Source organism: Scomber scombrus, chromosome 22 (assembly GCF_963691925.1).
Source record: "Scomber scombrus chromosome 22, fScoSco1.1, whole genome shotgun sequence".
NCBI classification, from domain to species: Eukaryota; Metazoa; Chordata; class Actinopteri; order Scombriformes; family Scombridae; genus Scomber; species Scomber scombrus.
The window spans coordinates 1831341-1855138 of record NC_084991.1 but is presented as its reverse complement, the minus strand read 5'-3'; the positions used below and the strand labels follow the sequence as shown (position 1 = coordinate 1855138).

Below are 23798 nucleotides of genomic sequence, written 5' to 3'. Positions count from 1 at the left end.
TTGTAGAAATTGTGTTATAATCAGTTTTTCAGCACACAAGTTGAACAGTAACATTACTGTCAATAATAAGAGATTTTATTTTGAAAACTGGACTGAAATCTTTTCAGTAATCTGTTTAGTTGTGAGGATTTTTTTCTCCAAATTAGATATTTTCCAATAAAATACAAATAATTGTTTCTGTAAACTAAGCCTGTTTCAACAGATATAATTAATGAAATGTCACTCAACGTCTTGACACTGATGACAAATGCACATGTTGTAAAAACAGATCCAGAGGCAGCAGCAGCATTTGTTTGTAGGTTGTCTCTGGACATCAACATTTTGGAATGATATAAAGGTGTTTGTTTTCAATAGAAGTAGAAACTGCAATGATTATACCAAATATTCTATATGTTTCATTGTGTAATTCGTTCTGTGGGAGATGGTTCATGTAAATAAACAGATTAAATCATACATTGTTCATCTTTGCAACTGATTGGTTATCATTGGTACATTTCTTATCGATACGTGTCCCGTGTTTACCTCAACAACTGCTGCTACACTTTTATCATGCAACCATCAGGAGCCTGCTGACCTACTGCTGCACAGTATGGTACGGCAGCTGCACTGAACACAACAGGAAGGATGAGGTGGGTGGTGAGGGCAGCTCAGTGTGTGATTAGGACCACGCTACCTGCCCCCCCCCCCCCCCCGCCCCCCTTTTCCTGAAGATGTTTATTGTATTGAAAAATGTCTATCTATCTATCTATCTATCTATCTATCTATCTATCTATCTATCTATCTATCTATCTATCTATCTATCTATCTATCTATCTATCTATCTATCTATCAATAAATTTCCCATATTTCCTGAACTTTGTTACTTCATAGAATTTCATTGGACATGGAGACTATAGAAGTGGCTCAAAATTCATGTTTTGTAATTTCTATTTATTTATTCTATATATTCATAATATGACACTAAACATATGTAACTGATCATTGAATTATGTTGTTATCAGTTATGGGGAGTGACTATTTCCATGTAACAGCGTTTTGTAATTTAATTACAAAATAAATGTAAGTGTAATCTGTTAGTTACTGAAGACAATGTTGATGATTACAAAGGAGGTTACATCTGAAGTCACACCTTTGAGATTTTGCTCAGGAAGATTTTTTTCTTATTTTTTTATTGAATTTGCTGTTTCTAATTCTTTAGTAACTAAATCATGACGTGGGTTCATTTGGAGCACACATGGGTTTAAATGGAGTCACAGTACCAATTAAACCCACTTTATTCATCAAATATCTTTATTTTATATTCCAAAATCTACATGAACTAATGAATACATTTCCAAATGAGAGATAAATCTTCTTTATAAGAAATGATCTCTCTTATAAATCATGTCAGTATCCATGAAAAACAGCTGAACTTAGATTTTGGTGCTTAATGGAAACACTTACCCTAACATCTGAAAACATTGGTAAGAACATTAGAAAAGTATGTAACAAATGTAATAAGTTACATTACTTTGATGAAGTCATTGAAATAGTTACATTAGTTACATTTTAAATAGAGTAACTAGTAATCTGTAAGCTATTACATTTCCAAAGTAACCTTCCTAACCCTGGTTGTTATCCGTTTGCTGAAAATCTACAATAAAGAAAAAAAACTTGTTTTTGTTTGCACATTACAATCTGCAATATCATTTCTCCGAATGTGACAGGTGAAAACAGAAAAGAAAAAAAGGCAACAGCAGTGTGCTTTTTGTGCAGAACTGAAATCAAACAGTAATGCATTAGTTTATTTAAATCACTGGACACAAATAAAGACACAAACCAAAATGGAAAAAAATCCAGTAACATTTCTTCCCTTTCCACTTGTCACAAAACAATATTTACTTTTTTATTTTGACACTTAACTTTTTTTTATACTCAACCGGTACAACAGCTGTGAATACTCAATGTTTCTGAAGAAATGAAAGCACCTCAACTCCAGCACAAACTGTGCAACTATCTCCAGTATTCTTGTATCTGAACTGAAAACAAAAAGGCATTGGTCCAGCTCATTAAATACATTAATTATGAAACCAAAACTGATCTTAGCATCGCGTGGTTTAGAGTTGAGATTTAAGGGTGAATGGAGATTAAAATAAGTTGAAGCAGACATTACAGGACGGGGCTGATCAGAGAGAAAGCAGGCAGCGATGAGCCAGAGACACCCACAGCTCTACTGCTTTACTCAGCAGCCCAGACTGTCCATGTGACTGCACAAATCTGTGTGTGTGTGTGTGTGTGTGTGTGTGTGTGTGTGTGTGTGTGTGTGTGTGTGTGTGAGATGGTTGCTGTATGACAGACGGGGCAGTCGTAATATCCACATCAGTTCCTGAGAGATGGAGATGCTCTGGACTCTGCTCCTTGCTGGGGCCTGATAGAAGACGCTGGAACACCCCTCCGCTCGTCTCTGTCACTTCTTCGGTCTTTTTTTTCTTTTCTCATTCAGTTTCCATACTGCAGCGCTCCGTCCTCAGGCTTTGATCTCGGGGGTGGAGGGGTACAGCTGCTCAGAGTTCTCTGTTCCCAGGTCATCTGAGGAGTCACACAAAACACAGAGAGGAGAGGAAGAATTAGAAGAATCATGCTGGGATTAACTGTAGATATGACACAATGTCACTGCTGTACAAATCCACTCGTTAGTCAACACATCACAGATGATGTTTAAAGACTGGAAGTTTGCAATTACTGCTCCCAATTTTTTCCATTTGGGTGGAGAAGGTGTTGTTAAGGTGGGATAACCATGAGACAACTAACAAAGTTAAACATGATAACTTGAAAGATGGTAATTAACCAAACATCTCCCCAAAATACAGCTTCAAATGACTGATATACTCTAAAAGGAAACATTCAGATGTATACTACACAGAGACTGAGACTTACACATCTGCATCTAGGTGCATACAGTCTACACACACATCACATGAACAGAACATGAACAGCTGACAAAATGTATACATCTCGTGGTCCCTCATTGTTAAAAGGGCACTGCACCATTTTATGTAGGTACAACACTAAATCTGTGGAATACACCTTTAACACCTGCTTAATGAAATATCAATCACTGCCACCAGGAACACATCACATATTGATACTCTAACCTGTGAAGAAGTGGGAGCTTTTCTCAGTGACTTCTGTGGAAGTGACTCCAGCATTTAAAGCACTGATGATGCTGTTTGCTCAGATGATTCTGATTTGTGTTCAGTGTCGTCAGATTGACCACTCTACTTACATTACTGTGCTACTTTACACTAGGGCTGTTGGAATGAATTTCAGTAATCGAATATAATTCAAACTGTAGAAAAAAAACCAATGAAATACTAAAATTACTATTTGAATGTGTAATTTTATATACATGTGTTGACTAACGTTAGCAAATCTCATCCTTCTTGTCTTGACCTCCCTGCATCTGACAATGAAATGCTTTTGTCACATCTGAACAATAAAGTTTTGAGTTTGACTCTCATTCAGAAAATGAAGCAGACACATCTACAGAGATCCACTCCTGATCACTTATGAAAAATAATCAATATTGAATATTTGAAATGCTGACGTACGTAGCTATTAAACCACATGTCACTAATGTAGTTCTAAATGTTCTCATTATTAATGCAGTAAACTATCTTCAGTTTATGCAGCGCTGCTTTTTGCTCAGTTCATTGAAACAGGAAACAATGAGGAGAGGAATGTGTTGAGATTCAAATGTTCATTAAAGTTAACAACATTAATCATTTGTGTCTAAGCTGAGTTATTACTAAGCAGCTAGCTGAAAGCTTTAGCATGTTGCTTGGTAATGTTGAGATGCCCTCTAGTGGACAGAACATAAAATAACCACGTTGACAGTGGCATTGGCAACACATAAACCTGTGTGTAAGTACATCAAATGTTAATAGATTCAATCTGAGCATTAAAAATTCAAATATTTGAATATTAAAAATAATAATGAATGAAAGTAGAATGTTTTTTGACGACCGTACTTTACACTATCAGTATCTTCCTGATCAAGTGACTTGCACTGACTACATAAATGAGAGCTCAGAGTGTGACAGTTACCAGGAAGGACACACTTCCACAGGCCGTAGGTTTTCCCCACCGCTGTCTGCCACAGTCGCAGCGTACCGTCCTCAGAGCCGCTGGCATACAGCTCACCGTCTGGGCTGAAGCGTACACAGTGCACGGGACCAAAGTGACCCTTATAGGACTCTACACACAGGAAGGACAGCAGCAGGATTAAATGAAGTTGGAAAAATGTGGACATCCTCTTTTACATATCTTAATCTTGATATATATATTTTTATTTTAATCATTAAAGCATCTCTAAAATGATCCAGAGTGAGGAGAAAATGTTCATGGCTGCTCCTCACCCAGCTCCTCCTTGGTGCCGTAGTCAAATTTGTAGAGCTTGAAGTCTTCTCCACCAGCAACAAAGAAGTCCTTCTCTGGGTGGAGGGAGGCTGAGTTGATGGGAGCTGGAGCCTCTACAGTCTTGATCAGGTCCAGGCTGGAACATGTGAACAAGATAATGTCAGTGTGGAGCAGCTACGTGTCTACAGCAGCAACATCTTTCTCTATTCAGTGGATCCATTGACATTCAGCAGGGAAAACAGCAGCTTTACTGCATGACTCAACTGTCGATTACAGACTCAGCCGTTTGATTTAACTGTTTTATATAGTTATGTGGATCTTAAAAATATAGTGTAGACAGAATCCCATTGTATTATTATGAGTGCATAGGTGTATCATCCTACAGTGTACCTCAGAGCGTTGTAGAAACCGATCGTCTTTCCGTATGTGATTACTAGAATCTCTCCATCAGGCACGTACTCCATGCTGCTCACCGACGTGTCGAATGCTAGCGTCTTCACCTCCTCCATGGAGGTCCTGTCCCACAGCCTGCACACACACACACATGCAGAGGCTACTACATTAATACACTTCATAGACAGGATGATGGGAAGGAGCAGTAAAGCGTGAGGAGCAGTGTCACTGACCGGATGGTTTTGTCATCGGCAGCAGAGAGGATCTGCTTGTCGTTGTTGCACCACAGGGCTTTCTTGATGGCTGAGGTGTGACCTGCGATCTCCTGCGGTGCTATACACACACACACGTATTACATCAATTACAGTTGTTCACGTGCGAGTGATTTTAAATGAGCTCCGTGTCCAGCAGGGGGCAGTGTTGTTCAAACCAGAGCAGAATTTAAAGCAGCATGTTGTAACCCTTCAAAATCTAACCCTCTCACCTGCTTCTGGGTTGCTGAGGTCATAGATGCGCAGCAGCTTGTCATTTCCTCCGGTAAGCAGACAGTTGCTGTCCTGAGAGGCAGAAACATCCCAATAAAATCATGTTTGTACACACACACACACACACACAGCACATGTACAGCATTTAAAACACTTCAACCACACTGAGACAGAGCACTGACCTGAGTGAAGGTGACCGTCTTGACGATGTGTTTGTGTGCCAGTGTGAGGACCTCGTCTCCACTCACTGCGTCCCACACCTTTCTGAAAAGCACACAGGTCGTCTTTTCATTAATTCATTAAGTTCATGTAGCTTCAGTCATGTCACAATATCAATCTGTGCATATGTTAGAAACAAAAATATATTCAGTGATTTAAAAAGTAACCACATATAAACCCTAACCCTATTATCACTGTATCACTGTAGTGAACTGCTACAGTCCTGTGATGCTTAGTGAGAAGCCGAGGTGTTGCTGACGATGCACATTAATTAAACCATAGAGAATAATACAGCTCAGAGGCCCAGCTTTATGACACAGCATCATATTTATTGTTGCTTTTAGTGTGTTAATTGAAAATTGTTATTAAAAAGATAACATGACAAAAGCACATGCAAATGTTGTGGCTGCACCTAGACACAAGGCCTACTTATTCACCCCTGTTGAATCAGCCATGATATCCATACTCCTTTATTGAGGCCATTATTTATGTGTAAATGCATATGTGTTTTCCTCCTCTATGTTTGCAGGTAGCTGTGGCTCAGGAGGTAGAGCGGCTCTTCTACTAATCAGAAGATCAGCAGTTGGATCTCCAGCTCCTCCAGTCTGCATGTCCAAGAGCAAGATACTGAACCCTAAACTGCTCCTGAATGCTGTGCCATCTGTGTGTATGTGTGTGTGTGTGTGTGAGAGACAAGGGAGGGCCCGGGAGTGAGTAGTCAATTGCGCAAGTCATGTCATCTACACTCATTGGTGTGACTCACTGGCAGCTCACTTTGTGGCAACTGCTGGTATTTCAGTACTTCCGAGTGACAACCTGTGGCGTTTCGATAGCTGCCAGCAGGCAGAATCTGCAACAGGTCACTGCTAGCTGCCAGTAAGCAGCTCCCTGACAGGTCATCTGTAGTTCAGATGTCCAATAGGAACACTAAAGGTCTTTGAAAAGGAACGAAAACAATTACTGGCTATGGGACCAATAATTTTAGTGTCCCTGGTTTAGCAATAAATGTAAACAAGTCTAAACTATTCTTTGCCAGGTTTGATGAAGTTGATTTCTCTGCTTCTCATGAGAGCATCCGCTCATCTCTTGAACAGAATAGTCCTGAGGACTGTAGCCCAGCTATTGTTTACAGTGTGGATGATGTCCGACAGCAGTTAAAGCGCCTTAATCCCAGCTAGTCACCAGGCCCAGATGGTGTTCATCCACGCACTCTGAAATTCTGTGCTGATCAGTTGTCCTCAGTCTTGCATTCTATTTTTTCTATGTCTCTGTCTTCATCTAAAACCCCATTATTGTGGAAGACATCATGAATTGTTCCTATTCCCAAAAAAATCCAATGTGAGCAGCTCTGTTTCTAATCTTAGACCCATAGCCCTGACTTCTCATATAATGAGACCTGTCTACTCACGTGAGTAGACAGGTCTCACTTTTTCAAGATCCCGTGTATTTAACCTATAGGAAGGGTGTGGGAGTGGATGATGCATTACTGTACTGTACATGCTGCATAACATCTACAGCCACCTTGAAACTACAGCTAGTTCTTTTAATACTATTCACCCACATATTTTAGTTAATAAATTAATGAATTCTAAACTGCATAACACAACTACGGCTTGGATTTTCTTGTCTCGTCCTCAGTATGTCAAACTTGATAATAATCAGTCTGACATCATTTTAACCAATACAGGAGCTCCACAGGGCACAGTTTTATCTCCTTTTTTATTCACACTGTATACCGCTGACTAAAGGCACAGTCAGGCATTTTGTCTACTTCAAAAGTTCTCAGATGACATTGCTCTTGTGGGTCTGCTTACTCAAGGCAGTGACCTCGCCTACAAAGAGAGGTTGAATTGTTCGTCAGCTGGTGTGATACAAACTTTTTAAAACTGAATGTGGAACAAAACAAAAGAGTTAATTACTGTAAAAACCAGTGTATAAATCAGTCTATTTTGGGGGGTGTCATGTGGGGAAAAAGGCTTTTCAATTAAAGACTGGTTTACTTGAATGAACCAGTAGTTATTCATTTATAAACACATATGTTTATAGTCAAACTTTTTCAATTTACTTTTATTTGAAAACAAAATGTTAAATGTGTTTTATTCATTTATTTACTTGATTGTATTGTTGTATGTATGAGCTGCTTGGTGGCAAATGAGTTTCCACTCTAGAGGATTAATAAAGTTTTTCTAATCTGATCTAATTCATGTATGTGTGTGTATGTGCGCACGCGCGCACATATATACACACACACACACACACACACACACACACACACACACACACACACACACACACACACACACACACACACACACACACACACACACACACACACACACACACACACACACACACACACACACACACACACACACACACACACACACACACACACACACACACACACAGTGGCAGCTGGTTATGAAGCTATAAATAAACAGATACTGACTTTTGATATAAACACTACATAGTGTTAATATGTTCACCTTTGACTGCATGGGCGCTAGTTATAGTTAAAAATGGGTGTGCAAGAAACTGATGACGATGATAATAATAATCATAATAATAAACATCTAAAAATCATACATTTTGAAAATGTGAATAATTGCAATGCAGGTTTTTAAGGTGTTAATTTAACATTAACATTATATTATATGAAGAGGAAGGCAGACGTGTATTCAAAGTTATCAGATGTAGAGCAGCAATTATTAGTGGAGTCTTTTGATTAATTGATTAGTCAACTGTTAAATTAATCATCAACTATATTGATAATTGATTCATAATTTTGAGTCATTTTTTAAAAAGAAAGATGTCTAAATTCTGTGATTCCAGCTTCTTAAATGTGAAGAGTTTGTTATTTTAGTCGTGTTTAACAGTAAAGTGAATGTTTGGATTGTGGACAGAATGAAACATTTGATGATGTCATTGTGGGCTCTGGTCTTTTACCATTTACTGACACAAAACAAACAACTATCAACTACAGATGAGATCAGTTAGTTGCAGCTCTAATCAGATGGATGAACAAGCTGCAATGTGTCTACAGAAAAGGAAGTCTTATACAGACACGATGACAGTCTCTAATAAAATAAGTTGTGGTAATTCATATGAAAATACACTAACTGCTCAGCCTGTAAGTGTGCTAAATTACACTCCCTCTGTTTGTTTGACATCCTGTTTTAAACACAGACGATAAAAATGTTTCATCAGTCTTTGGCATGATTACCATGGTGGGAAAAGTGATTCTACTAATGTAGAAAACTCTACTGCTGTTTATTAGTTGACACTTCATTGTGAACTCAGTATTTATCATGTCAGGTTATTGTAGGATCCATTCTTGCACAGAGCTGATGGATCAGTTTCCACATGTTTATCTGATTCTAACTGGCTCTGGTCTGGAGCGGGGAGCTGTTACCATGGTGATCTACCCCAGTTAAAAGTGATACTGACAAACTGGCAAGCTAGATAACCCACTAATCACTTTGTAATCATTGACATTCATTGAATCTGCATATCCAGTAGAAATCTAGTTTTACATCATTTTAAAAAACTATTTATTCCCCCTTGTGTGATTGTTTATGTTGTCTGTCCTATTGGTTTGTTTGTTAGTGACTACGGTACTGAGCACTTGTTTCAGAAGTAGCACTCCAAATCTCATTGTATATTCTTGTACAATGACAATAAAGGCTTTCTAAATGGCTTGGGTAGGAATCTGATTATTGATCTCATTACGTGAAAGTGTTTCTAACACTAACAGTTCATACAGATGTGTCTTTATATGCATGTAGAGAGAGATGTATCATGGATGAATGGATAATTAGACATCTTGCTTCCAGACACACACATGTAAGACGACACTGGACAATCCACTCACGCTGTGAAGTCAGCCGCAGCGGTGGCAGCCTTGGTGGCGTCTGTGTTCAGAGTGGCTCCCCAGACAGCACCTTTGTGACCCAGAAACGTTCCTATCCAGTCCCCTGTGTCTCCCTGGCGCAACATGGGCTTGCCATCTGAAACAAAGGAAAGCAGACAGGGTTCAAATTCTAATCTAGCATGTCCACACTGTGTGCCAGCTGATGACAGCTTTGATAGAACATGTGGATACTGTAGTCAACAGGTGCCTCAGACTACCTCACTTTGAAGAGGTCTGATTCAGCTGTTTTCAGGGAGACACATTGAAGACTTACCATAGACAAAGTAAATCAAGCACCGAGGGATACATTTAAAACACAGAACAATGTCAGTAATTAAAAAGCCGGTAACACTTAGCGTCACAATACAACCAACAGAAACAAGGGACAAATGTGACACAAAGCAGACAGGACTCTAAGTAAAGTTACAGCTTGTACGTTAACCGTTAACACCTTTCATCATCTCTTTAATAAACACTATATCCCTCAGTGACTCACCTTTGCAGGCGCTGATGAGGAAATAGCCGTAGGGAGTGATTCCACTGAAGGCCAGGTCTACCACAGGCCGGGTGTGCCCGGAGCAGGTGAGCGGAGTCTGTCTCATTGCCATGGTCCTCCAGCCGGGTAGGAGGTACTTCACACAGAGGGAGGAGACGGTTACGCCGGGTACAACGCTAACGGCTAGCTAGCTGGGCAAGGCTAGCAGGCTAAAAGAAAGACAACACAACGAGGCTGCTAGTGTTTAGTACAGTGTTGTGAGTTGAGAGGCAGTGTGTGGCTGCTTTGGTTGTGAATGAGTCAGAATGAACTCTGTTGGATGTTTGTCAAACTAAACGGCGGGTCTTCCTCCCAGCGAAGGAATGGCTAGCGTGCTAATAGCTACAACATTGTAACTAACTAGCAACGTGCAACGCAGCAACTCCCGCTGAGCTCATATAGGCGAGACACGACCTGGGGTATCACTTCCGCTACATGTGTTTTCAGAATAAAAGCGTCAACTCCAATTAAAAAAAACGTCATTCAGTGGATTCATATGGTTAGAGGTGCTGAAATATTCCACACAAGTAAAAGTACCACTGCTTTACTTTGAAATGTTACAAGTAAAATTACTGGTCTACAAATAATGGGAAAATTGCATTATTACAGCAGCAAGTGGACAGTAAAAATAGAAGAGCATCAGTAAGAAAGAATAAATAACAATAAATAAGTACGAAAAACAATAACAATAATAGTAAGTATATAATAAATACAAAATTGTGACATTATTTACATTATTTACATTATTTACAGCACAACAGTAATATTGGTATTGAGTGGTAATGTACCAGAGATGATATTGTTAATGCACATATAAGTGAAGGAGAAAAAAAAGTATATTATATATATATATATATATATATATATATATATATATTGCACTGTTGAATTGAAATTGGTATTATACATGAAATACTAATATTGAACAACATGAAGGTGGGGTTTTCTTTTGTGTAGTTCAAAAAGGACAAGGGAATATCAATCTCAAACTGGTTGTTTTAATTAAAAGTACACCTTTACAAATTAAAGTGCTATGACAAAATAAAATATGTCGACACACAACATTTAAAACATTTAGGGAGGTATAATGTGTCATTTTAGTGCAGACCACCCCATAAAACACAATACATATAAATACAATAATGTATGTCTGATATGTTTTTTCCACCCTTAAAGTATAATTGCCACTTTAAAATCCTTAAACTGGCATATACTCCTTTTATCTTTAAATATTTCTGAATCTGTGAAAATGCAAATTTATTTCATTTCTGAAGTTTGACAGCTGGACAGAGGGTGTCTCCTACTTCACTGAAGAGGCCATTCTCAGTGTTTGTGCACTGGAGACTTCACGTTTCCGCTTCACACTTATTGTATATTAGACCAGAATTGGAATGCCACAAGTCATGCTTGTAGGCCTTTAAAGTCTTTTCAAGGCTCAAGGGTTCAAGCGTAACTTTATTATCCCTGAGGGGCAATTCACTTTACAGCCAGCAGTCAGACATCAAACATGTTTCATTCCAGCATTTTGGATTTCAGAATAACATTTCCGAAACAAGCAAACAGGGCAGCCTTATGTCTCTGATATTTGCTTAGTAGTGAGCTAAACAACATGAATCACTCTGCACTGTTCGTCTTGAAATTTGTATAATTTGTGAAATTATTTCACATTATGAAATAAAGCAGACTTTGAAAAAAAAAGAAATCTTAAAAATTAGGATAAAATAAAGTCAAATTAATTGAATTAATTCACAATTTTATAATTATATCATTTATTTTTTCTTTTATCACTTATGTAATTATTTATTTCGTAATACATTATTTATAAATCTCATGTTTATTACTTCAGGTATTGCAAGATTATGCTTTTAGTAAGATTGCAACTAATAAAAAAAAGTCTTAGAGAAAGTAGAAAAGAACAGTTCCAGTTCTACAGACCTGCAGTATCATTCAAAACAGAGTTCTTTTTATTTTCAGTAGTTCTTTTTTCCAAGTGACCTACGCCATTTGCACAATACCGTATTATAGCATATTCCATTATCTATGTGACACTTCTTGCTGTAACTGTGAATATGCAACGCAAAAAACAAATCTGTTCAAATCTCTTTTGGCTTTTATTTTGAAGGCTTAACACCGACTTCTTCTCGTGCTCCACGTGCGCATACACGCAGCACAGGTATGTTAGTGCCCCCTGCAGGACACTCATACCTGCTGCACATACTCTGATAAACCATCTCTGATTTACACCATCAACTGTTGGTAGATGGAGGTTTTAACTTCTGTATTCTCTCTCAAAATGCTCTGTGAACGGTTTTTTTCTTATAGGGTAAAATATGATGTAAATGTTGTAAAATAGGCCTAATAAGATAGATAGATAGATAGATAGATAGATAGATAGATAGATAGATAGATAGATAGATAGATAGATAGATAGATAGATAGATAGATAGATAGATGTAAACTTTATTGATCCCCTTTGGGAAATTTAGGGTCCAGCAGCTTAATACACAAAGACATCAAAGAACAATATACTAAAACATTAAATACTAAATACTAAATACTAAATAAGAAGAAAAACTAAATACTAAATACTAAAATACTAAAATAAGAACAACAAGGTCTGAGGATGAGTGTAAATATACCATACAAACACAACAATAAAAAGCATCTCACTGGAGGAACGGTAGCTTGCTATAGAAAGTGATAAAATTAGAGCCTGAATGATATAGGATTTTTTTTAATATTTAAAGTTATATAGGCAGCATTTTATGTAGATTTGATCCTTTTTCTTTATTCAAGTTTAATATATGCTTTTTTGTTCTCTGTGTTTATTTTAATCATAGGTATTTATAATAATTGAATTCCAAGTGGTGTTTACTTTCATTTTATGCAATAAAGTTTATTATTAAACTGTAATATATCAATATCCATTATCACGTGTTTGATTACCACATTTGAGGGATCAATACAAAAAAACGTGTTTATGTATATATCCTGTACATATAACATTATCGGCCAACATATCGACATTATGTCTAATAATATTAAAGAAATAAAATATTAAATATAAAAATATTATCCAAAGTTTCTCACAAATGATACCAGAATAGAAACTCATATTGTCCTCTTTTTAATAACTGCACCACTGTTTCATTCCTTTTAGAAATATTGTATTTTCTCCACTGTTTAAATATTTGCATCCTTCTGATGTCCCCTAGTCAAACTATTATTATGATAATGATTATTATCCTACACCAAGTAGGAGAATGTTGCATATAATAGCAGAGGAACTTGTCGTCAGTGCTGTGTGTGTGTGTGTGTGTGTGTGCGCGCGTGCGTGCGTTCGCGCGTGCGTGTGTGGCAGAGCTGTAACGTTATTCCTCTCACTGAGGATCCAAAAGCTCTGAGGCTGCAGCAGGATGACAGAGAGCGGGGAGTGTGCCTTGCTTCACGGCTGCAGGCAGAGATGGCGACCTGAAGCCGGTGAATAAGCAGAAAAACAGAGGGAGGGGAGAAGGATGCGGGCAGGATGATGAGAGGCTGCATCACTTCGAGCATCACAGGCGCAACATGACTTTGTGTGGAGATGATGACAGCGCTGTGTGGATATTAAAAGATGTTTCTTCTTCTTTTTTAAATGCCGTTTGAAGCAGCAGTGTGAGTCCTCGGAGGGGACACGGTGGGGGTTTGTTGTCTACCTCAGCTGTTTCCCTCCCCTCCGACGGGGCTCTCTGCCGATCCGACGCAGGGAGGAGAGGGCAGAGGGAGGGAGAGAGGGGCGATGGCTGCCGGTGGAGCAGGATACGGGGACTCGGTGGAGCAGTGCCGGGCCGAGGTGGAGCGCCTGAACCGGGAGCTGGCGGAGGCCAACCGAGAGAAGATCCGAGCGGCGGAGTGCGGGCTGGTGGTCCTGGAGGAAAACCAGAGCCTGAAGCAGCAGTATGCAGACCTGGAGGCCGAGCAGGAGGCGCTGAAGCTGGAGCTGGAGCAGCTGCAGGAGGTGGGCTCGTATGGCTCATTACTCGCAAAAGTAGCCTGAAGCATTAGATTATTAGTTATGAGTCATTTTACAAGTCATTCCGCCTCGGAGGAAGAATTCATAAGGCTTCACAAATAGTCTGATATTACACTACACTTCCACTCTAACAGCGCTACAAGTTAAGGAAAAAAAAAAGATTTGCAAGAGATTCAAGTTGATGTTTTATTAATATGAGTAAATCAACTACATTTGATTACTCGTGGCTCTGGATGCTCTAATTCTTCTTATTACCTGTAGTTCCACCTGCTGAACACCTAACAAAAGAGGCCCAGATATCATTGATTGTGACCAGTAGGCTAAAGAGGATTGTTGTAGTCAATGACTTGTCAGTTTTTCTCTTTGTATGGAGGATCATTCCCGCCAGAAAAATACCCTAAATGATTAAATTAACATTTTTAAAGGGACTCATCATTAATTTAGTACTGCACTTCCTTAAAGTTATAGGGACTTGAGAAACCGATTAATTAAAGAATGATTCAAATCAAAGCAGCAGAGGTGGAGATATCCTGACTTTTAGTCTCCAAAAATGCATAGTCCTTCATTTCCCATGATGCAGTTTGATTGTATGCTTGTAGATTGTTGTATAGCTTAAATGGGTTAGATTGAAAGAAACATCTTCTGCAGTGTTTTTGATAATGAAGTCAGTCAGTTGATGATCATGTCAGTGATTGTTCAAGCAAAGTGAGTTTTTTTAATGCTTTGGACTGTTGTAGCTACAAAACAAGATATTTTAAGACATTATTTTTGGCTCTGGGAAATCATTGGAAATGTTGTTTATCATTACTTTTTGACATTTGATAGACTGAATAATGAATCGATTAGTTGCAGCCCTACTTCTCTGCCTGGTAATGACTCATGTCTGTCAATTGCTACGCCCCCAGTTTGTATCGGAGGTTTCCTACATCATCAGGGTTATTTTCTCCGACTTGACAAAGCTTCTCCGAACCCCTAGAAGCATCACACAACTGTTTCTACAGGTGGAGCAGTACTTCTTTTAACAAAGATTGAGTGTCCCTTTAAGTTTTAAGTCACAGCTACGAGGCTTCCCTTATGACTTACTGACTCATAAAGATGTGAGTAGTCCCAGTAAGTTGATTCGGTTATAATTGTGAGATACTTAGTCTGACTTTCTTGAGACTAGTTTGAGATAGCGTTGAAAATTAGGGAAGTTGCTGTCCACTATTTTCTACTCATAGGCTCATTGCTGCCCCCTGTGGCTGATGATGGGGTAAAAAAAAAAACACAGTCAACTGTTTATTACCCACTGTATTACAGTGGATGTTTCATCCTCATTTACCACAGAAGGCAGTAATGAGTTTGGCCTGGCACATCAGTGTGGGGTGAAAATGTGGTCAAGCCACACAAGGGTGAGATCTGTCTTCAAACATACAGTGTGTTGTGTTTCCAGCTTTACTAGAGAGAAGACTTCAAGGTATTTTATATGATATGTGTGTGTGTTAGAAGGTCTGAAGAAACCATTCAGGCTGCTTGGTTAGTAAATAATACAGATTAGTGTTGTGTCAAAGTCTGTTTCCAAATTAATTTGCCTTAGACTTAAACCCTGTCATCTCTGTGTCATCTCACCATAAAATAAGCCTTCACCCCAGAGAAGAGGAACATTTCTAAATAGAAACAGGACTGGTATATGGAAATTATATGAAAATCATTTAACCTTGTTATAGCTCTAGTAGGGACAGTAGGGAAACTCTTGACTCTTGTTTTAACACTAAAATTAAGATTTCTAGTCCTCCAAACCTCCAACATGTGATCATTCACATTTATCTATCCCAAATATATAGCACAATTTCTGATGGCCGTGTTCATATTTTGTTTCAACCCCTGGCTTCAAGAGGTGATTTACCTTCACTGACTCCAATAATCAATGTCAGGTAATGAGCAGTGCCAGACTGACCTGCGATCAACTCATTTTTCTGATCGATATGCATCAGGGAACAGAATTTTCCAGCATGTAGGGTAATGTATGGCAACACTAATCCACCCGTTTGTTGGCTGTCATACAGATTGGGGTTGAACTCGGAAGCTGACTGTGCAGTTACATCCTGAAGGTCGTGTGTGTGTGTGTGTGTGTGTGTGTGTGTGTGTGTGTGTGTGTGTGTGTGTGTGGGTGTATGCATGTGTGGGTAAATGGCATTGAGACTAGGCAGCAGACAACAGTAGCAGTTCATGAATATGTCGTGTCAACAGTATGTTATTTTTAACAGTTATTTCAATGGACAAGGGCACTTTGTTAATGACACCAGTGGTCTGTGGGAGTAAATACCAGTCAGGGAGTTTGAAGCTTGAACAGACTCACTTTTGGAAGCTTCCCAGTGCGACCATAGTGTTGCACTGTCGGCCACTTGGCAGCTCAGCTGGAGCAGCTGGGCGTTCAGTGAGTGACATAATGTAATTGTTTAAGGTCGGTTCACTACAACTACAAACACAACGTAACCTCACTTACCTCTAGTTGTATCGTGCCATGCAGATCATTTTCTTTTTGAAATATGTGTCTCTGAGATTTCTACCTCTATAGTGACTAGTGGTCTAGTGATCTAGTGGTGAGGTTTCACATTCCAACCAGTTGAATACATCCCCCCCCCCTCCAATTCCAACCATGCACGAGAACCTACGGAGGCCCTGAAACTTGAGAAAAACTGGAAAGATCCTCTCTAGAGCCAGTGTTTGGTTTGTCTGTTCTGGGCTACCGTAGAAACATGGTATCCTCCATGGAAGAGGACCCGCTCCCTGTAGATATAAAGGCTCATTCTAAAGTAACGAAAACACATCAATTCTTATTTTCAGCCGATTCTACACTAATTAAAACACACTTGTGAATATTATATAAGATTCCTGCCAAGTCTGTTCTGCTAGATCCCACTCAATTATACTCACTGCTCCTTTAAAAGAAATAAAAAAGTACTTTTTTGTGTTTATATTAAGGTTTTCTACACCATGGCTGAATGTTGGAGCCTTAGTTGGTTTATTGATTTAATAGAGTAATCCACCGATTTAGCATTAAAGTCATATAACATTATCAGCCTCATGATAGACAGTTAAACAAGTTAAAACATTGATGCAGCAGAACCAGAGATTATCTCGTTCATTCCATGTATTTGTCCTTGTCCAAACTTGGCGTTACATGAACCACAGAACACTTCAGTTGTAGCAAGAAAATCTGTGTTCATCACTCACAATAAGACACCGATTGAGAAAACCGGTTGTCCAGCTGTACTCACATTTAGTGTTTTTTTAATGTATTGTGAATATTTTTTCATTATTGAAAGGAAGAGAAAAGATCTTTGAGGAAGTAACCTTTTCTCAGGAGTGTCCCTTTTTGTCTCAGTCGGTTGGAGGGGCATGTTAGTGTCAGCAGCTGGCATGATGTAGCTGCAAGTCACGAACAGACTGTGTGTTCTTAGCAGTGGTGTTGAGAAGTAAGAGCCACACCAACGTCTAACAGGTCTGAGGTGATATTTGCATACGTGTCTACATGCTGTTTAATGTGCTGCAGCTGAGCACTTCATTGGCTATCTAGCTGCTAACTGACTGAATGTTTCAACGGCTTATTCAACAAGCTAAGCTGCAGGACGAGATGTTAGTTCATGTTTGTAAGTTAAATAAGAACATTAACAGGAAAGCTAATGTGGTTTGTTGTTCAGAGTCTGTGTAGCAGGATGCTATCAGTCTCAGTGTGACTATCTATAGATTTGATTATCTGAATAGAAATAAGGATTTTTCATCAGAGGAGAACACGGGAAGTGTGATTCACAGAGCAGATATGTATACTGTAACAGACAAATAACATGACATTTGGACTTTAAAGGTGCAGTGTGTAGAATTTAGAAGCATCTAGCAGATGTACTTGGCAGATATGGAATATAATATTCATAAGTCTTAGTGTATAATCACCTGAAAATAAGAATCATTGTATTTTCGTTACTTTTATATCTACATAGGGAGTGGGTCCGTTTCTACAAAAGCCCTGAGCGGACAAACCAAACCCCCCCCCCCCCCCCCCCCCCCCCCCCCCCCCCCACATTTTTTGTGAGTTTCATGGACACTGCAGGTTCCCCTATTAGGAGGGGATTCACTTGGTTGCAATCTGTAACCTCACCGGTAGATGCAACTAAATCCTACATACTGAACTCTTAAGATAAAGCTGTTGTTGTTTTTGTCTCCTTATAATGTGAGTTGTTACTGATGTAATGTTCAGAAGATTCCCTCCATCCTAAACCATTCTCACCCTTCATCTTCTCGCTCTATAAGCTCTCTCACAGTGTGAATCCATCTATACACACATCATCTTCATCTAGTCTCCATTTCAGCCCTGCTAACTCAATACCTCTCATTTCAGCTCATTTCAGTTCATTGGACGGCTATTGATCCTCTTTGCCGCGAGGCATGCTGCTTGGAGAAAATAGTCACGCCGATGTGAGAGGACTAAACCTCGTTAAATTAGGTCATTAGTTTCTCAGAAAGACAAATTCCTTTAAAGATTAGCTTCCAAACATTGGTCCGTTCGTTCGTTTCCAGAGTCACTGTCCTAAAAGGCTTTCTACTGCTTTCTCATCTCTCATGTCATCCCTCATAGAGAATGAACTGGAAGGAATGCTGAATGGTGTTAGATAGGAGGGCATAAGGCAGCTTTATTATCTGCATAAGCTAAAACAAATTCCCCAATATGTGCTTCTTAAATAGTGAAATGGTTAATACAGCGCTTTCAGTATTTCTGATAAATGATACAGACGAAAGAACCAACACAAACCAGTCTATTCACATGCTCGTCAGTAAAGGATCAACATTACCTGCAGTAAGAAAAGCAAACCCTGTTCTTTGAAACCCATGTTTGAATTAATCTGGCACTAATTTCAACAGCTGATGCGACTTCCTTATTGCCTAAACTTCATTTATACTTCTGTGTTAAGGGGTTACATCATACCATCTGCAGCTATGTGTGTAGGTTTCTACACTATGCTGTAGGCTACACTGTAGCTGACATGCACCTTGGCAAATATGTAGTTACATGTCAGGTTTCGGGGCTGTGGAGGCTATACCATGTAGAGGCAAGAGCTGTGATTGGTCCGTTTTTTTCTGATGTCGGATGATGTGCAGATTTTGGAGAGTTAATACAACATGAACGAGTTGAAAATATATTATTATTATAATGATCTCCATCTTAGCTAATTAGCACTTAACACAAAATACAGCTGAGGCCGATGGGAACGTCATTCATTTTGCTGGATTTTTTGATCATTAACTAAAATGGATTTTATGATGGCCCTTTGAAAGGTCAAAGGATCACTAAAGTTATTACAATTCATCGTGAGGAGAACACGAATACAAAACCAAAATTTCCAGAACAATCCATCCAGTAGTCGTAAACCTCATACTAGCACTAGAAGAAACATTTAAAGTCTTAAGATGCCTTTTAGAAGCAGTTTTTGCATCTTGATTTCACATTTAAAAATAAAAATATGACACCAAAAATGATTTTCCTCCACTTCAGAGGGTGAACTCTACATGAACGATGGAGACAGAGCAGAAACTGTCAGAAGCGTTCAGATGAAAGCTGAGATAAAGGGCACTGAGTGCAAATCTACATCTACAATATAAATAGCCTCTTCTATAAATGATGAACTGTAGCATACTTTCAACACACAAGCACAGAAACATCAAACATCACTATTTCATGGCTCATGCAAGCAACTCGTGTACCATTCACACGATATTCTACTGTGTGTGTTACTGAACATACACCTGTGTAAATATTAGACCAGACGTCACATCACAGAGCTCATCGCGTGTTAGTTCAAACATCTAAAACAACATATGTCTAAGTTTCCCTGATAGCTGACCTTTAGGAGATGTGCTACTTGTCTGTCAGGAGGAGAGGTGGAAGTGGTGAGACGCTAACACAGAAGACCATTGTTTGTTTCCTGTTTTGTGTCAAGCAAGTAGCTCGTGAGAATTTGGAAGGCATGGCGTCCTGCTAATTAGGGCGTCAGAGCAGAAAATGCTCATAGGGGTGATTATTTGGTTGTTTAGTCTAAAGGACTCACTCTCAGGTATGCCACAAGACGTTTTGGTCAACAAAGTTCTGACATTAATATTTATAATCTCTGGGAGGTTCCAGTGTCTGATTCCAGCTCTGTGTCCCTTTTTAAGATCTCCTTTCTTGACTAAAGTTTAAGGAAAAGAGGCAGCCAAAAAAATCTTCTCAGAGCTCAGAGGCAACTTGGTGACTCCAGAAGATATGTTCTGTCCAAAATCAAATGAGAAAAACATATTTGGGGCTGGAGTGGGGGGGGGGGGGGGGGGGGGGGTATTTTATGTTTATACCATTGAAATATGGAATATAATCATGTTCGTATGAGGTATACAGTTGGGCAGGAAGGTTTACAGAATGCAACTTCAGAAAGTGGTGTTTTTTGTTTTTCTCATTGAAAAGTGGTAATATCTGACATAAGATTAAAAAAAACACGTTTTAACCCTTACATACTGTTCAGGTCAAATTTGACCCGTTTTGACAGTTGACAGCTTGTAAAAACACCTCAAATGTCTTTTGAAATTTGATGACTTTTCCTAAAGTGGCCAAAAATATTTTAAAATGTTCTACTTTTGTATAGGTGCTACTAATGTTTGTCCATTGAGGCTGTTCTGGGTCAAATTATCTCTGTATCTATTGACATGTGTTTTAGTTAAATGAATAGTTCATAGTTTTAATAAGATAGTAGTTATGAGGATTTCTTTTTATGATGTAGCAGTGAAGACTGATGGCTCTAATGGTTATACAATAAACCCCACACTTCCATAAAGTTATAAAATACATTTCCATCATTATTGCTATGTTATATTTTCAAGTCTGAGGTAAAATAGGACATGATATTGTGTGATAGCAGCTGTTTAGTGGTGTAAAAGCTAAAAAAATACACTCTCTCTGCTCTCTGACACATGAATCAAGGTTTAATCACATTTATTGATCAGTCAGATCCACTATTGATGCTTTCTAATCACATCTGTGGTTCAAAATTTGGTTTAGACACTTATTTTATTGACATTGAACATATTGCGAGGGGTTTAGAATATGAACAGTATGTAAGGGTTAAAATAAGTAGTACTTGCTGTGCTCTCAGTCCATTGGTTAACTGTATTTTTATTTTATTTTCCCAAACAAATCAAACTGAGAATAAATTAATGATAAAAAAAACAATGTAATGTTTCCCACTGAATATTCCAAATGCTTCTTTGTTTTTAGCCAAGACCTTCTACATTCAGCACCACTGAATGAGCACAATAACCAGAGGCAGCATCTCACAGGCAGCTGAGGAGCTGAAGCTTATAATGATTCAATTGCTAAATAATAAAAACATGTCTGATATGTTTAAGGTCACATATCTGTCACAACTTGTCAGTAAATAGTTAAAGTCCACAGCAGAGAGAGAGAGAGACAGCTGGAGTGAGTGCTTCCAATCATTTCTCCACAGTCCCTTATAGTATTATATTATCTTAATATTTAAGATTTGGATTAAGATATTTCATACAAAGCCATAGAAAAGGTCCTAAATGTTCACTCCCCTGTTCCTGTCATGTGCATTAGCTAATAGGTTGACATGCACTGGCTGGTTTAATGTAATAATCTCAGGTCACAGCAGGAGGAATGCTCAGATGGCTCCATCGGCGGGTTGTAAAGAGCTAGCTACAGCTCGCTGCTAATTAGCTTAACAGGAGTCCATCACATTGATTTGTACAGTGAGCTTCCTCTCTGCTGCACTCTGTGCTCAGGCTCACTGCCAGCTCAGGTGTGCAACACAAAGGAGCTGCAGTGATGATACAGTATGAGACTGATCTACCTCTGCCTCTTTTAAAATAAATGAGTCCAACATCCTCATCATTTCTTAATTCCGTGCATTACTTTTTTATCATTTTGTCACACTGTGAATATTTTCCCTCATAATTGAGCCTTATTGAGTTTGATCTATCAGTGACTGTCCTCTCTAGCATCACTTGGCATCTGCATTGGTCAAAACACATCCACACAGAGACAGAGACAGAGAGGTCAGCACAGAGGTCTCTACATCACTCTGTCCTATTGAGACTGACTTTCTTATTTTCTTTCTGTACTTATGAGGACTTCTGATGATAACAGAATATCTGAATGGGTCAACATGCATCTCTTTCACAACTATCCTCCCAACCTGGTTTAACCAGATGTATATTTCACAGCTGGAAACACTTTTCTGATGTCTAGGTTACTGAACAGATTCCCCCAAAATGACTGGAAAGAGAGGGAATGAAAGAAGAGCAAATGAAAATAGAAATAGAAGAGATGTGAAATGAAAATGAATGTCAGGAACTACATAACATTGTTTGGAGTCTGTGACATTAGAAACAACTTGAGTTCAACACATGTTCCACAGTGAGTAGAGCTGTATCATACAGGACAGTGTCTGGAAAGTTGCCTCATTGAAATTGAATAGTCTAACTGGGCTTTTTAAAGAAATGACAAGATCTTGTAAACATTGCTGGATTGAGATGCTGTCTGTCATTGTGAGAATGAAGAAATGTCTTCATATATAATATATATATATATATAAGGGGAAGAATAAACTTTATTGAAAGTGAAATTGGGAAATTCAAAAAAAAAAACTGCATACAATAAGTAATCTCTAAATACAATACAATACAATTAAAGCTGCTGCTGGTCCATGAGCTGATGTTCCACTTGCTTCAAGATTTAGGATACATTACAGGATTTAGTGTTGAGATTGATGATAAATAATAACTTTATTTATATAGTACCTTTCATACATAAATTACTGTGGTTTGAACGCTGATAACATGAGCTCATGGAGTCAGTTTATAGTCACCTGATGATTTCATCTTAGGTTTAGAAATGTCAGGTTTACATATTAACCTGAGGCTTAAGGCTTTAACTCCTGCTCCTCATTTAAGAAAGTGTTACACATGTCTCATTAGGGACAAATGACTGCTATAAAAATATTATATATTCATAGTATTTTCCACTTTCAATGAGTTATTATTTTTAACCAACATCAGTCCTGATAATAACTATCAAATATTCATTCACTGTCAGGATTTTAACCCTTTAAATGCCAGTTCTTTTTTAAATGCTCAAAGCTCAATAACTGACTGTAACTTATACAGTAAATGTTACAGCACGTTCAAAGTGTTATATATTCTATTCTATTGAGTTTGAGGACCTGTGCGTGCGCGTGCATGTGTGTGCATGTGTGTGTGAGAGGATGCATGAGTGAAAGTGGTTGCTTGTGTGTGTGTGTGAGAGAGAATCTAGACATAATGCTATATACTGTAAATGCAGACCTGCAAAATAAAATAAAATAAAATAAATTGATGTCATATGCATGAACACAGCCCAAAATTATCAAGAAAATACAAATAAAAACACCTCATATCCCCTGGGAATTAGGAGGGGGGAGGTATTGTCACTTCTCAAAGACCTGTTTTAGCCAGCTCACTTTAACAGTTCCACTTTGATTCATTCACTAAATGATCTCAGCATCCTGTCACTGTCCAACTACTGCTAACCCTAACCCTAACCCAGGATGGGAGGATCTCTTTAGTCAAAGTGTTAACATGCTCATCTGAACCTCATCCAGTTATTACGTGTGCTCAAAGCAATTCAACCTAAAACCACAGTGATTTTGACACTTTTTGCCCTGGGTCACCCTCAACCCTTACATACTGTTCAGGGTCATATTTGACCCAATTTTACATTTATTTTAGCTGGACTTCTCACTAAATGTGACCCACAGTTCACAAAAATTGATATAAAATGCGTCT

At 38.6% G+C, this 23798-nt stretch overlaps 2 protein-coding genes across 2 annotated transcripts in view; one reads left to right on the top strand and one right to left on the bottom strand.

Annotated features, from left to right (window-relative positions):
- Positions 1-1741: 1741 nt before the first annotated feature.
- On the bottom strand, positions 1742-10321 carry strap (serine/threonine kinase receptor associated protein). Its single transcript, XM_062443921.1, has 9 exons — positions 9902-10321; positions 9367-9502; positions 5459-5540; positions 5276-5348; positions 5025-5124; positions 4789-4926; positions 4398-4534; positions 4087-4236; positions 1742-2568 (listed from the first exon to the last, which is right to left on the bottom strand). Exons 1-9 carry the CDS (start codon positions 10011-10013, stop codon positions 2507-2509), a joined length of 990 nt encoding a protein of 329 aa, XP_062299905.1. The 5' UTR covers positions 10014-10321; the 3' UTR covers positions 1742-2506.
- Positions 10322-13718: 3397 nt separating this feature from the next.
- The window catches only part of LOC134004516 (protein bicaudal D homolog 1-like), a 54415-nt gene continuing 44335 nt past the window's right edge, over positions 13719-23798 (top strand). The window contains exon 1 of the mRNA XM_062443822.1: positions 13719-13937. Coding sequence (XP_062299806.1) covers positions 13719-13937 — 219 coding nt within the window. The remainder of the gene's footprint in view (positions 13938-23798) is intronic.

Coding starts and splice junctions, on each gene's coding strand:
- strap (XM_062443921.1), bottom strand. CDS start 10,013: ATGGCAATGAGACAGACTCCGCTCACCTGCTCCGGGCACACCCGGCCT. Junction 5,541..9,366: donor GCTGCGGCTGACTTCACAGC/GTGAGTGGATTG, acceptor TGTGCTTTTCAG/AAAGGTGTGGGACGCAGTGA. Junction 5,349..5,458: donor AGACGGTCACCTTCACTCAG/GTCAGTGCTCTG, acceptor TCTGCCTCTCAG/GACAGCAACTGTCTGCTTAC.